At 36.8% G+C, this 14033-nt stretch overlaps 1 protein-coding gene across 1 annotated transcript; it reads left to right on the top strand.

The window, feature by feature from the left end:
• Nucleotides 1-3074: 3074 nt before the first annotated feature.
• si:ch211-154o6.3 (uncharacterized protein LOC563854 homolog) lies at nt 3075-13983 on the top strand. The gene is made up of 13 exons (XM_042740853.1): nt 3075-3483; nt 3736-3851; nt 4155-4309; nt 4519-4642; nt 4754-4875; nt 5211-5297; nt 6637-6726; nt 6831-6919; nt 7410-7638; nt 10684-10806; nt 10896-11061; nt 13349-13434; nt 13648-13983. The coding sequence occupies exons 1-13, from the start codon at nt 3394-3396 to the stop codon at nt 13734-13736; spliced, it is 1566 nt and encodes a 521-aa protein (XP_042596787.1). The 5' UTR covers nt 3075-3393; the 3' UTR covers nt 13737-13983.
• The last annotated feature ends 50 nt before the right edge of the window (nt 13984-14033 follow it).

A 14033-nucleotide genomic window follows, 5' to 3' on the forward strand; every position in this document is an offset into this window, starting at 1 on the left:
TCTTACGGAGTTAGCCGAACTGTCTACACAGCACTTCCTCCCGAGCGGCGCGAATGCTGCCCGTGCGTCCTGACGTCATTTCCGTCCAGTAAGGTCAAACATGTCCGGGAAAATAGTTTTAGGATGTTAATTATTCTCGTCAACTTCATATTGTTAAGAAATAATTCGCACATATACACAAGGTCCAGATTTTTCGTTTAGTTTTTCTCTTAAAGATTAGCACTTTTTTCAGTATTGTAGTCCTTTAAATGTAATCTGAAAGAATATTTATTTATTTTCTAAGGTTTCGATTTTTCACTACAAATGCATGTTTCCAAATTGAATGATAGATATAGCCTACTACACAACAATTTATGTCCAACCAAGAACCTGCGGCTTTCCCACCTGTCTCAATTAAATGTGAATGGGAAATGTACAAGGTTTCAATAGCCAGGGAAATATTAGGGAATTTTAAAATATATATATATATATATATATATATATATATATAATATATATATATATATATATATATATATATATATATATATATAATAAATCTAATAAAATGGCGTGAAAATTGTATTGTATTGCAATTTATATATTATAAAATCAAATCCTCAGTTAAGGCGAGACACTGCAGGTGAATAAGGTGAAAACAAACAAACAAACAAAAGAAAAAAAATGAATAGTTATCGCCTTACTAACTTACCCAGCTGATTGATTACATTGAAAATGGCAAAAAAAAAAGAAAAGAAAAAGGAAATAAAAATTGTCATTATTTAATGAAATATGCGCTAATTTTCATAGATTTCTAGTACAAAACTCTAAACACTACTGGATGATGTCAGTTTCAGAATTCTTAAATATTATTATAATTATTATTTTTATTTTATATATTTTTCTTTTGACATATTAGAGTCAAAAGTTTTTAAAGAGGGAATTTTGGTTATCAAATTTTTGTCACTCCATAATTCAGAAAATGCTTAGAACGGACAGAAAACACTATATGTAAATATGCTTATTCAGTATTAATATAATAGTTTAACCATTTCGTTTTTGTGTGTATGTGTCTGTGAGCCTATTCTCTGTCTTTTACTGTCAGCCATACATCTAGGTTGGCCTAGACCCTAAAAGCATACCACCTTAAAGGCCTTAAAGTGCTTGAACCCCGGTAATCGCTGCTTGCAGCTATATATATTTTTTGTGTGTGTTTGTTTTTTTCTTTGATGTTTAAAGGAACTGCTCATTTTACAATTTGTGCATATAGCTTTACAGTAACTAAAAAGTGAACCAAACCAATTTCAGTAAACTTTACAGTAAAACAGTATATTTTCTGTTGTTTTCTGTTGCATTACTCGAGAAAAGACCAAAACATTAATACAATATTAAAATATTTTACAGTTGAACATTATTTTACTGTAAATACATTTATGGCAACTTAAAAGACACTGTAAAATAAATAAAAAATACACTAGATTAGATTCCTTTATTGTCATTGCACAGAGTACAGCAAAATTAAGTATTTTTGCTATAAAATAAAATTACAGTAAGTTACGAGTAAACTGCTGGCAGCTAGTTACTGTAATTCCTACAGGAAGTTTTTTTACAGTGTAGATATGAATTTACAGTTTATTTGAATAAATATCAAAAATCTAAAAGGTGTGCAATATATTTGACACCTACATGAACACTTTAAAGTTGGTTTTATGACTGTAAGTAATTCTCCTCAAATGCTATTAAATTATGGCATAATTTGTGCTTGAGCCCATATTTGATAAAGAACAAATAGCAATATTTACATACAATTTGACAGTTTATTTGAATAAATAATAAAAATCTTAAAAGTGTGCATTATAATTAAGATCTATATGAACTCTTTACAGTTGGTAGTGTTACTGTAAGTCATTCTCTTCAAATTCTCTTGAAGTGAGAAAAGTGTAGGCTATACCAATGTCGTATGTAACTTTAGAGAAGGTCCCTTGAGAATCTCGAACGCCGGGAAACGACACCTCTGGTCGTTCAGTTGGGTCGTTTGTAAAGCCACAGATACTGTACGGACCATACGGCTCAGTTATTCTATGTATTTTGCTTTGTTGAACTGCAAAAGTGACTTTACGTAGGCTATACTGGATTTACATGCATTTCCTGTCAGACACGACCGACCAAGTCCATGGTTGACACCCTCTCATGTTGTGCAGAGGAAAAATAAATGTGAAACCACATTCAGAAATAAATGAGTGATTAAAAGAAAAGAGTTAAGATGAGTTTAGCATTTCCTTAAACATTTCCCATTTGCCCCAATTTATTTAATTTATTTGGCTACTATCATTACACGTTTTTTTATATTTTCATCATTTCATCCAAGAATGGATGTATTTATACACACACATTTATTTATTTATTTGCTTATTTATTTATTGATTGATTGTTTTTGCAGGTTTAGTCCTCCATAAAATGCTACTGAAGTGGAGATTTTTGGCTCAGTGTAGGAGAAAAAACTCACTTTGAGAAAACGGTCATTAAAAATATGTATTGTAATTGAAATCTATTGACACAGACAGCTATAAAATAAACACTTAACAGTGTCTTTTGAATGTTTCCTTTCCACTAGTCTGAAAAAGAAGAAGGGAAAAAAACCTCTTAATGAAGCAAAAAGTCCAAAATCTCAAACTTGACAGGTGCATGAGAAAAACAGTTTTTCCCTGCAGTGTCTCCCCTTAAGTTGCCATAAGTACTATGGAAATCTACGACATATTAAATTCTGTTTTATATTTGAATCTAGGCCTACGTACACCTATTTTTCATTTCATTTGTACATTTTTGTTTATTATTTTGACCAATTATGCTTTATTCATTATGTATGCTATGTAGTTACTGTTGTATTTCTTTTTTTATTTCACTGTCAAAAATGAGAACTGTCTGAACCATTTTATATATATTTTCAAAGTTTAATAAAAATAAAACCTTTTTAGAGAAATTTTCTGATCAAAAATAAATTTGCTTGTTTAAATATCTTAATGTGTCGCTGTCGCTTCTCAGCGATAAGAAATGTCATTTATATTAATAATGTTTACACTAGGAGCAACAAACGAAAAGCGTTCTGCTGAATCCGCGCGATGTCGCCAGAGAGATTCACAGACATGCTTCCTTCAGATGAGGTCACTTCTTACAGCCGTTGATTTCCGGCTGAGGAGGTTCGCGGACACGTCTACTTACAGTATCCGTGAGCGTAGTCTGGAGTAGAAAAACAACAAATCCGTTAACCCTTGTCTAGCTATCAACCGTGGAATCACTTCATATAAAAACATCGATGAAAGCACGCACGTCTAAAAAAGAGCTCAGTGACCAGACGAAGAATCCTTGCAGTTTGAATTTACATCGGCACTGAGTTTGTTTACACACTGAAGTCAGATGGGGGAGGTGAGGAAACTCCAAAAGAAGTTAAGGCAAATTGAAAACTTGGAGATCAAAATTTCCCTCACTCCCGAGGAAAAAATAAAGGTACAGAATTATCATGCTCATATTCACTCGCGTTACATTTTTGTGTTACTTCTGCACTCAGAACAGTGAAGCATTTTTGCACATTGACTCTTTAGTAGAGACCATGTATGTTCAGTTCAGATCACACATAAAAAAATCACTCAAGAATGATTCACTGATTAGAAACACATCATTTTAAGGATAACTAAGGTATTCAGTTAAACCATAATTAAAATTTTGTCCTTTATGATTATCACACATCACTCTTTGTAGGTCTCGAAGAAGGCGGAGCTTCGCTCCAGATTGGCTGAGCTTCTTCTGCAGCATTCTGGCCCCCAGCAAACTCAAGGGATTGTGGGAAAGGAGGAGGATAAAATGAAAAGACAAGTGTAAGAATGAGGGACTAGGTAGGGAAGGAGAGAGATCGAGACGGCCAGGGCGCGTAAGATTAAACTCTAGACCTCTGCTCATGGCAAGTCTTCTGCTCTCTGGCATCTAGGCAGAATTGATTCATCATATTTCTTTAAAAACTCTATCCTTGAACTCCCACACCCGGGCTTTCTCTCTCACACATTGTTATTTAATAATATACTTGTTACAACAAAGGTATAACAAGACAAGCAGTATGGTCAGGCATGAGAATAATTCACAGTGATATTTTTTTGCTTGTTGATGTTTATTTTTCATGATAGCGAGGAGGTCACAGAGCCACTTGTCGTTGCCTGTCGTCCTGCGCTGAAGATTGCTCGAGAGGAGAGACGAGAGAATGAAAGAAGCGATGGAAGCCAGACAGATGGCAGAGGAGCGACGCATCTCCCCGTCAGCCCCAGTGCAGAAGAACAAGAAGGTCAAATTAGTGCACTAATCACACACACAATTACAGTTACTCGCACAGATGTGGATTTCAAGCCTGCTTGTCTTTCACAGGAAGTTCTGCCTTATGGCTGTCTCATGCGATGATATAACATATGGTTAGTTTATCAGCATTCATGGGAGAGGAAAAAAAACATGACCTCAGTTTGTATGAAACCGTTTGCTTGTCTTCATACGCTGCAGATCCCGAGTTCAAATCTCGCAAACAAGCATGGGAAAAGGCCAAGTTTCGTCTCAGAACTCTGGAGGGTCATAGTGACATCATCACCTGTGCGGTCGCCGTCGACAATCTTGTGATTTCTGGCAGGTACCGGAAAGAGTAAACAGTTTATGACTCTAACTGACTGTGAAATTGCTGACGTATCCGTTAACGCCTCTCTCTCTTCTCTGCTCTTCACCAACTGTTTCTTCCAATTTAACGAGATACAACAGTTAAAGTGTGGCACGTTCCCACGGCAACGGAGCAGCGCAATTTGGGAGGTCACAGCGGTGGAGTCACCTGTCTCAGTGCACCACCTCCAGAGTACTGCAGTAGATTGGGTACACACACACAGACACACACTCTCTCAAGCCTGGGAAAGTAAAGAATAATTGATCCTGTTGACGAGGCCAGCCGGCTGATACAGATGTACCCGCGATTGTTCACCCATCCTTTATGCTCTGTCTTTTCTCTCACCTCTATTGTTCCAGCTACTTATGCCCTCCTTTCCATCTGTCCCTTTTGCTCTCCATCACTCCTTGTCTTGCTGTTTTGTCAGTGCATTTGTTCTTCACTTCCTTTGTCCTTCGTTCTCAATTTTCTCATGTCCTGAAATCACTCTTTATTTCTTGTTCTCTGTCTTAAACTTTCATTCTCTTGATCTGTTTTTCCACAGCACGTGTATTTGACTTGGCTGACAAGGAAAGATTTATTTTAAGTGGTTCCACAGACTGTTGTGTGAGAATTTGGGCTTTGAGCTCGGGTGAGTCTTTCTCTTACACACACAAACACACACACAAACACACACACAAACACACACACACACACACACACACACACACACACACACACACACACACACACACACACACACACACACGTGAATGTGTGGCCTAAGCAATCATTTTCAAATAAAGGTTGAGCAGCTTAAGAATTATGAATGTCCTTTAAATTATAAGGTAGAACTGTTGAATACTAATTTGATTATAAGGAGGAATGCAAATACAAAACTATTTAATTAATTAGACTTGAAATTAATTCTCGTCTGAAGTTCCAAAATGTTTATTGTGCACCAAATCAGCATTAGAATGATTTCATAAAAAAAAAAAAAAAAAAGTGTATATATATAAATGGAAAACAGTTATTTTTAATTGTGATACTTTACAGTATTCATGTTTTACTGTATTTTTGATTAAATAAATGCTGTCTTGGTGAGCAAAAGGGCCTTTCAAAAACATAAAAGAAATCATACCTATCTCATACTTATGGTTGTTTATTATAAATATATGCTGATTTTTATGATCTAAAACTGCCATTTCACAGACTAGTACAGACAAAAATATCACAACACTATGAAATTGTAATATAATTATATTTGTTATTACAGTCATTACTAAAACTGTGTGGCTTTAGTGTATTACATATTTGTTATATACAAATTTTGAAGTGAATATTTTATTTTCGTGAAGCTATTTGAAACCTGTGTGGTGTTTGATATAGAATGATGAATCAGTTGGGAAATTTTTTTTTCTGCGTATTAGGAAATAAAAAAAGCATAACTAGTCAAAATGAATTATGTAATCATATATCTTTTGCTGCAAAATTAATAAAGCTAATTAAATCCTTCTGTTGTGATTGTGACGAATGCCTTTAAAGTTAGTGACTTGACTCAAGTGACATGACATACAGCCAAGTACGGTGAACCATACTCCGAATTTGTGCTCTGCTTTTAACCCATCCAAAGTGCACACACACACCATGAACACACACCCGGAGCAGTGGGCAGCCATTTATGCTGCGGCGCCCAGAGAGCAGTTGGGGGTTCCTGCTTAAAATGTAATGTAGCATTAGAAATGTATTGTCAAATTAAAAGTAACCATTTTAAATATTTTTAAAATTCAAATGGTAAAGGATAGAGCGTGTACAGTAGATGTGCTGTTGTTCTGAGTGTCCATTATCTGACTCTGTCATTATATAACTGGTGGAGAGGGTACTACTCACTCGTTTTTTTGGACACCACAGCTTTTTTCATCCCCTGCCAATGAGGGTGAATTAAACTCAAGTGTGTTTGGGGTTTGCATCACATGCTGTTATTCCTGCAGGTCAGTGCATCAAATCCATCTACACATTCAATGCAGTCTCAAGCCTGTGCTTCATTCCTGAAGGAGAGGGCTTCATTGTTACAGGTTCAGGTAGGTATCCGTGTGTGTGAGAGTGAGGTTGAGTTGACCATGCCTTGCATCAGTCTTGACATATCAGGTGCATCTGAGGCTCAGTGTTATTGATCTTATACTAGATGCTGGGAAGCTGCAGGTGTGGAGCTGGAGCTCGCTGGAGAACTGTCAGTCAGAGAACGCACACCTGGATGCAGTCACCACACTACAGGTGGGCGAGTGCCATGGCAACAGAACTGTGCTGGCATCTAGAACATTCAGAGTCTGCCCTTTAGAGCAGCACATGTTAAAAAAAAAAGATTGTGCCTCCGCTCAAAGCTGAAGTGTTGCCTGGAGAGGAATCCCTTGAGAGCAGTTTTGTCCTCGCGATCTTTAAACACAGTCTAAAGTTCACAGAGATCTACAAGCTATTAAATGCCAACATTTAAACATTTTTCTAATGCAATCTCTGTCTCTTTTTAGTTAGTGATTAATGAATTTTGTGAAATGAAACTGGACAGAGCAATATAATATAAAGAAATCAATAGATACAGAATAGAAATAAATAGATCATGTAGCAATTGAGATAAGAAATAGGTTGAGATAAGAAACAAAATACTGTAGCATCAAACAGCGGTGACTCTCTTTCCATATTTAATACTGTTAGTTGGCACAAGTTGTCATGGAAACACAGTGGCATTTACCCTTCGTTCTCTCCACAGTCCCAGGGTCCTCTGCTGTTCAGCGGCTCCGCAGAGGGATGTGTGTGTGTGTGGGAGGTGTCCGATGAATGGACGGAGCCCCTCCGCAGGTTGCACATCTGGGGGGCAGAAGTCACAGGGTGCGGTGGGGATGACGGGGTGAACGGGAGGCTGATTCTGAGCCCCCGCGGTGACCGTGTGTTCCTCTCGTGTGGAAAGGCCAGCATACGAATCCTAAATTGGAGAACAGGTAAAATATTGAATACATTTTTATCTAAGTTTAATATTAATATGAATTAGGATTAGGATTATATTTATTAATTTAATAATTATATATATATATACAGGGCACACAAAATCCCTGGTAGCCCTTCGGGCAGGCATTCTTCAGGTTTTGGTAGCCCAAAATGAATTTAACTAGCCCGGATAAAATGATCAGCAAAAACTAGTAGCATATCGGGATGTAACGATTCAATAAACTTACGATGCAATAAAATTCACAATACAAATTACACCATACGATTTTCTTACAATTTATTTATATATTAATTATTTTAGAAAATGAGATTTAAGACAAATTCTAAATGAAATGGTGTCCTTTTATTATTTCTCAGACAAAATGATGCATATTTCTTTGTGAAATTGAAATGTTAAATGTTTTCTCATGTTAAGATATTCTTTTTTATGATTTCGGTAAATATTGGTCACAGACATTGTGATTCATTAGAGATCTGTTTATTATTGATAGGTACATCTTTATTTTTTTTAGCCCGAACCGATATATTGTTTATCCAATATTATCAGCTGATATGAGCCTGTCGCCAATATATATAAAAAGTTTAACGATTTTGACTATACTGTATTGTATTATAGTATAGAATTTTGGAATATTTGTTGGTTTTATTGGTTTTTTTATTTTTTAATATCGGTATTGGCATCGGCCCCCAAGTGTGCAAGTTTTTTACTTACTTTTTAAATTAGTTTTCCTATTTACATCATTATATTGTTCATTCAAACGGATGGAATGAGCATGAACACAAGAGGTGCAGGGCTCCACATTAACACTTGTCCGCTTGTCCAGGACTAGTGGGTTTTGTGAAGGGGCAAGTGAAAGAGAATTTTACTTGCCTGACCAGACAAGTAACCTGATTAAAATTTTAATAACAAACAATAACTAGGGCAGCACGGAAATTTTTTTGAGAATGATTCTGATTTTATTACTTTCAGTGTAAACGGTGACTAATAACAGATAATGTATTGACAGTATCAAGGTCGCATCAGCTGAGGCTCGTGCAGCTGGTCTGACTCGCAGAGAAATCAAGACTATAAGAGCAACAGCACACACAAAGAAACAAACATGAACAAACAAACTGCGGTAGAAAAAATATAAATATTCTATATAATATATGCAACATCAAATGACCAAGAGTGATGTTTTCCCTACTTTTAGCATGATTGCAAATGTGATATTGATTTTATACAACTTTAGTTCAGTAAACAAGTGATATTAACTGACTTACATTTTAGACACAGTATTGATCATTTTTGCTCCATTTCGCTAATGAAAATAGTTCTAATTTACGAAGTTGTAGAAAAGTCGAGAGTATAAGAGTAGTTCATTTACTGGATGTTTCATTATTTTTAAAACGAGTCAATGACTCAGTGAGCCATTCATAAAGAAAGTCACTTGCTCTATTTATTGAATGAATCAGCCGTTAGAACGAATCGGTTGAATCAGTGATTCACTCATTAAGAAAGTGATTTGCCACCACCTACTGATGGTTTAATTTCATATTTAAAAGTATCATTGCATTTTTCCAACATTTCATATTTGTATGTCAATAAAAAAAGTAAAACATTAATCAAAAACATTATTTATACATTTGCAGTTTTGATTAAATTAATTTATGGAACCTCTTATCTTCATTAAACAGTCTGAGTAAATACATCTAAATGGCACTTTCGATGCAGCTTCTGTGTTTCCTGTGTAGTGGAAAGATGGAGTTTGTTGATACTGATTTCATTTGAATAGTAACAAACATATAGTGTCTTATTATTCTTACTTAATGTATTGATCAAATTTTAGAATTTGATGTAAATAGTGACATTTACATTTATTCAGGTTAGGAAAATATTGTCCTTCATAAAGTTAAAAAGTTTAACAGCAATCAATTTAAGCCAAATATCACAAATATGCTGATTAAAGTAATACCTGAAAGAGCACTTTTTTACGCATCCAATATATTTTGAGGAGACACTGCCCCCTTTGCCTCCTTGCTGTTATAGAACTGCTCAAAAATATTTTTGATCTTAAAAAAAAAACCTTGACTGACTAACAGTAATAATTATATGTATAAATAATATTAACTTTATGTATATTTAAATATATTTACTTAAATTTACAATCGAATAAATCACTGTTAATCTCATATGTCAAATATTTGATAAAAGCATCCCTCAAATTAGGAAAACTAGAAAAAGATATTTCAAAGACATTAGATAAAAGTGTGCAGATGAATAGGCCCAAATTTTTTTTGTACTTATGCACACCAAATAAACATGTTAAATCAACATAATCCTATGATCTGCCATCAGCACAAATATTTAGTCAACATCTTATTTTATAAAGCACCTCTTATAGATATGCAGGATTCTGTCGCAATAAATATTTTACAACCCCCAATGGACCTTCATTTGTTCTTTGACTCAGGGCTATTTAACAGATTTATTAATGGAATACATCTTGACTGAGTCTGTTCGCTCAGAGCTGCAAATATAATCTGTGTTAAAGTCCCAGTGGCTCAGAGAACACAGACAGCAGTGGGGGCTGTTTGCCCAGGGCAGAGGAAAATGTAAAAAAAAACATCAGCCACTTTCTCATTTTAATCCCGTTTTCTCACAGGATATTTGTGCTAAAGGCCATTATCTCAAAAGAAAAAAAAAACCTGTAAACAATTACATCAGATAAATCAGAGTTACTGGTAGGAGCACACCATGATGTGACACTCTAATCGAGAGCGCTGAGATTCATAATGACCCCAGTTCATCAAACAACTCGTAGCTGGAGCTCTCAAAGAATTAATGAGCTTCTTACAGACAAAAAAAAAAAATTGGTATTAGTGGCATAAAACACACAGCAAAGTCGGCAGCTATTGACAGAGTAAGTATGGAGTCTATAAATAGACAGATTATTTGAGTTTAATTACTTATTGTTTATGGTTTATTTGTGTTTCAGTGGATAAATGTTAGAAAGTGCCCCTAATGATGCATATTTGCTCTCTCCAATCATGTGCAGGCGTGATGACCAGACTAACCAATCACAGCAGCACTGCTGGTGTCACAGATTGCGTCAATCAAATACCCGGCCTTTTGATTGGCTCTTGTTTTGACATTATTAACGGAGAGAGCACAATTAACCGTGAGTGAATTTAACATCAATTTTATTTTAACACCTTTGAAAACTGTGAGTTGTATAATCACCTTTTTTTCTTTCTCTCACACTTTCAGTGTTCTCACTTCCCCAGTGCAAATACCTGGTTTCACTCACTTCTTCAGATCTTCCCAGGATTCTTTGTTTTGCTGCGTGGCTAACAGCAAGCGGGGACCATCGTTGGGTCACAGGGGGTCGTAACCTCATTGTTTGGGAGCAGCTTCCTGGAAGTTTTAAAAAGAGGTGTGTTTTTTTCCAGATGTAGAGGTCTATTTCATGTATCTCAAATTCACTTTCTCTAAGAGATGTGCTTCACAACCCTTTCTGCCCATTACTTATCCCTTCACAACCTACTTTATATAATGTATTACTGTATATATCAATTCGTAGACATTCTCTGACACATAATTACTAATATAAGACACTCTGCTCAATGTTTCATTTAGTCAGTATATCAATATGTACATTAGTAATGAGATACTGGCTGGAATATAGTATCTTTGGGATGCTTATTAATGAGAAGTCTGCAGAAATGCTCCGGGCACAGTTTAATTGACAATGAGAGTCGTAGCTCACATCGAGTGCTAGATGCCGAGCCGATGATCACTTTGTGTAAAAAATATTGATTACTTTGTAACTACAATTCTGTCTAGAGCTGCAGGTCTCAGCTGGTGGGTTACAGGAAAAAAATGTTGGATGCAAATAATCAAATGCAACTAGCCATATAATTCTGCATTTTTAGATTTGTGAAAAAAGACTTAGGTTTTTAAACGGGAGAGAAAACGATTCCCATTTAATTTGTTGTTGATGTCAAAGACTCTGCAGCTTGTATTTTGGAGCTTAATCTGTCACTTGGAAGCTATCCAAATTAGGCAGATGCCAACATTTCATGGCGATATTAATATCAATGTTTAATTTCAAGGACATTTTTTGCTTACATAGCTGTTAGTTTCTGGTCTTAACTGGTCTCACAGCCTTGTCTGGTATGTGCACTGGTTTTCCAGTAGTTTTGGGCACCTTTCAGCTGGGCTGCATGGAAGACCAGATTAAATCATCTAAAACCAGCTTAGACCGGTTTAATTGGGTTTTTCAACAGAGCAATAAAGAGTTTTGGTGCTGTTTTGGGCCACTACTCGATGTCCAATGTAAAAACCAAAACCAAAGACTTTGCTTTCAATATTCTGACACTTGGAACCTATCCAAATTAAGCAGAGGCCAACATTTTATGTCAGTATTAATAACAATGTTTAATTTCAAGGACATTTGTGTTTACGTTTGTAAACACTACTGGAAAAAAACATCTTAAACCAGCCTAACCTGGTTTGCTGGTCTTAGCTGGTTTTCCAGCCTGGTCAGGCTTGACTGATCAGGCTGGCTTTTGGAGTGGTTTTAAACACTTTTAAGCTGGTCCCCCAGCAAAACCAACTAAACACCATCAGATTTAACCAACTAAAACCAGATTATGCTGGTTTAAGCAGTTATTTTTTATGCAGAACACTTAAACAATTTTGGTGCTGTGTTGGGTCACCAGGAGTAACTGCTGAACAACTAAAGGTGCAGTTAGGGCCATCATTAGGGTGGTGCAACTGGTGTGGCCGTACCAGGCCCTGCGGCGAATGGACCAAGGGGGACACCCCCCCCCCACCTAACCAACACAATCATGAACGGACCGATGAGGACCCGGAACGGAATGAGGATGAGGACCGATGAGGACCTGGAATGCGATCACAAACAAACTGACAGGGACAAACGCATATGTAAACGAACTGAGTGGGACCTGGAACGCGATCACAGACGAGGCAAGTTGGAAAAATTGGTCGCAAATGAACCGAGTGGGACCTGGAACGTGATCCAAACTAACCGAGTGGGACAAACGTGATCGCAAACGAACCAAGGGGTACCTAGAACATGATCACAAAGAATGCAATGGGACAAACATGATCTCAAACGAACCGAGGGGGGACCTGGAACACAATCATGAATGAACAGAATGGGACAAACGTGATCGCTAATGAATCGAGGGGTACCTGGAATGGGACAACCGAGTGGGACAAATGTAATCGTGAACAGACTGAGGGGGTAACCCCCCACCCCCTAACCTGGAACGGGACCATGAAAGGACTGATGGGGGGGCCCCGCTCCCTCTCTTGCACTGGGCCCAACGCCAGCTTGGGTGCAGTCACACTTAACATTGTTTGGCAAACTTTCATATAATAAATCCAGTCATATTTTCATGTTTCGCTTCACTATTGAAAATAGACAATACATTGAAATGCTGCTAATGTGACACCTTAAGCCAGATATAAAGAAGATTTTTAAGTTGATCTGCCTCTGCCTAACTCTTAATGATATACTTGCTACTTCAAAAGCAGTTTGTATAATGAAGTCATTCCAATCCCATTGATGGCGCGCTGTTGTCAGCAGAGCAGCTTTGCCTTTTGCTTCAGGCTGAGTTAAACATCCTTCTGTCCTTGTAAACAGTGTGACCCAAGTGGCCTGCACTGATGGTCTTCTGTTGTTTTTCCTCTAGAGGCGATGTCACAGTGAGACGAGACAACCGATTAGAAGATAGTCTTCTGGAATCCGACAGAGACTCAGAAGACGAACAAAGTGAGGGTAAGAGAGAGAGCCAAAGATGATTTTTAACCTATGTTGAAAAATTCCAGTCCAAAGAAAATCTGCAGTAATTTAATAATAAAAACAACTTTTTCACACACTTTATGGACTTTATTTTGCAATGTTCTCAAATAAATGAGTTAACAACATTTAAAAAGTGATGCTATAAAACATTTGACAGCCTTTACGATAATATCGTTTTTTTCCCTCCAGTGGACGATGATGAAGACTCCATACCCCAGGATGCATCTGAAACAGAGGAACCTGCGATTTCTTCATGGCTGCGTTGTGTTCTTCAGTGAGCGAGAGGAGGGGTAAATGAAAAAAAAGAGAGAGCGAGGGGAAGGAGATTGAGGAGGGTTAAAAAGAACAAACTGGAAAGGAAGAGAAAGCAAAGGCAAGGTCAAGGGGAGACGATGGAGTGCAAGAAATCACGCGAAGGGACTGAAGTGGAACAGATTGACTGGCAGAAGGGAAGAAACAGAAGGAGGAGAGAAACAGCAGACTGTTTTCTATGTAAACATTGATCCAATAAAACCTACCATGTTATGTCTGTGTACGTGCAAGAGTATTTTTCATCGCTGACACTTCTGTCTATA

The sequence above is a fragment of the Cyprinus carpio genome, chromosome B16, assembly GCF_018340385.1.
Source record: "Cyprinus carpio isolate SPL01 chromosome B16, ASM1834038v1, whole genome shotgun sequence".
Classification (NCBI taxonomy): domain Eukaryota; kingdom Metazoa; phylum Chordata; class Actinopteri; order Cypriniformes; family Cyprinidae; genus Cyprinus; species Cyprinus carpio.

Excerpts from the sequence above, each read along its gene's own strand:
- si:ch211-154o6.3 (XM_042740853.1), top strand. The coding sequence starts at position 3,394 with ATGGGGGAGGTGAGGAAACTCCAAAAGAAGTTAAGGCAAATTGAAAAC. Across the intron at positions 3,852-4,154 it reads GATAAAATGAAAAGACAAGT|CGAGGAGGTCACAGAGCCAC; the intron begins GTAAGAATGAGG and ends TTTTCATGATAG. Across the intron at positions 11,062-13,348 it reads CCTGGAAGTTTTAAAAAGAG|AGGCGATGTCACAGTGAGAC; the intron begins GTGTGTTTTTTT and ends TTTTTCCTCTAG.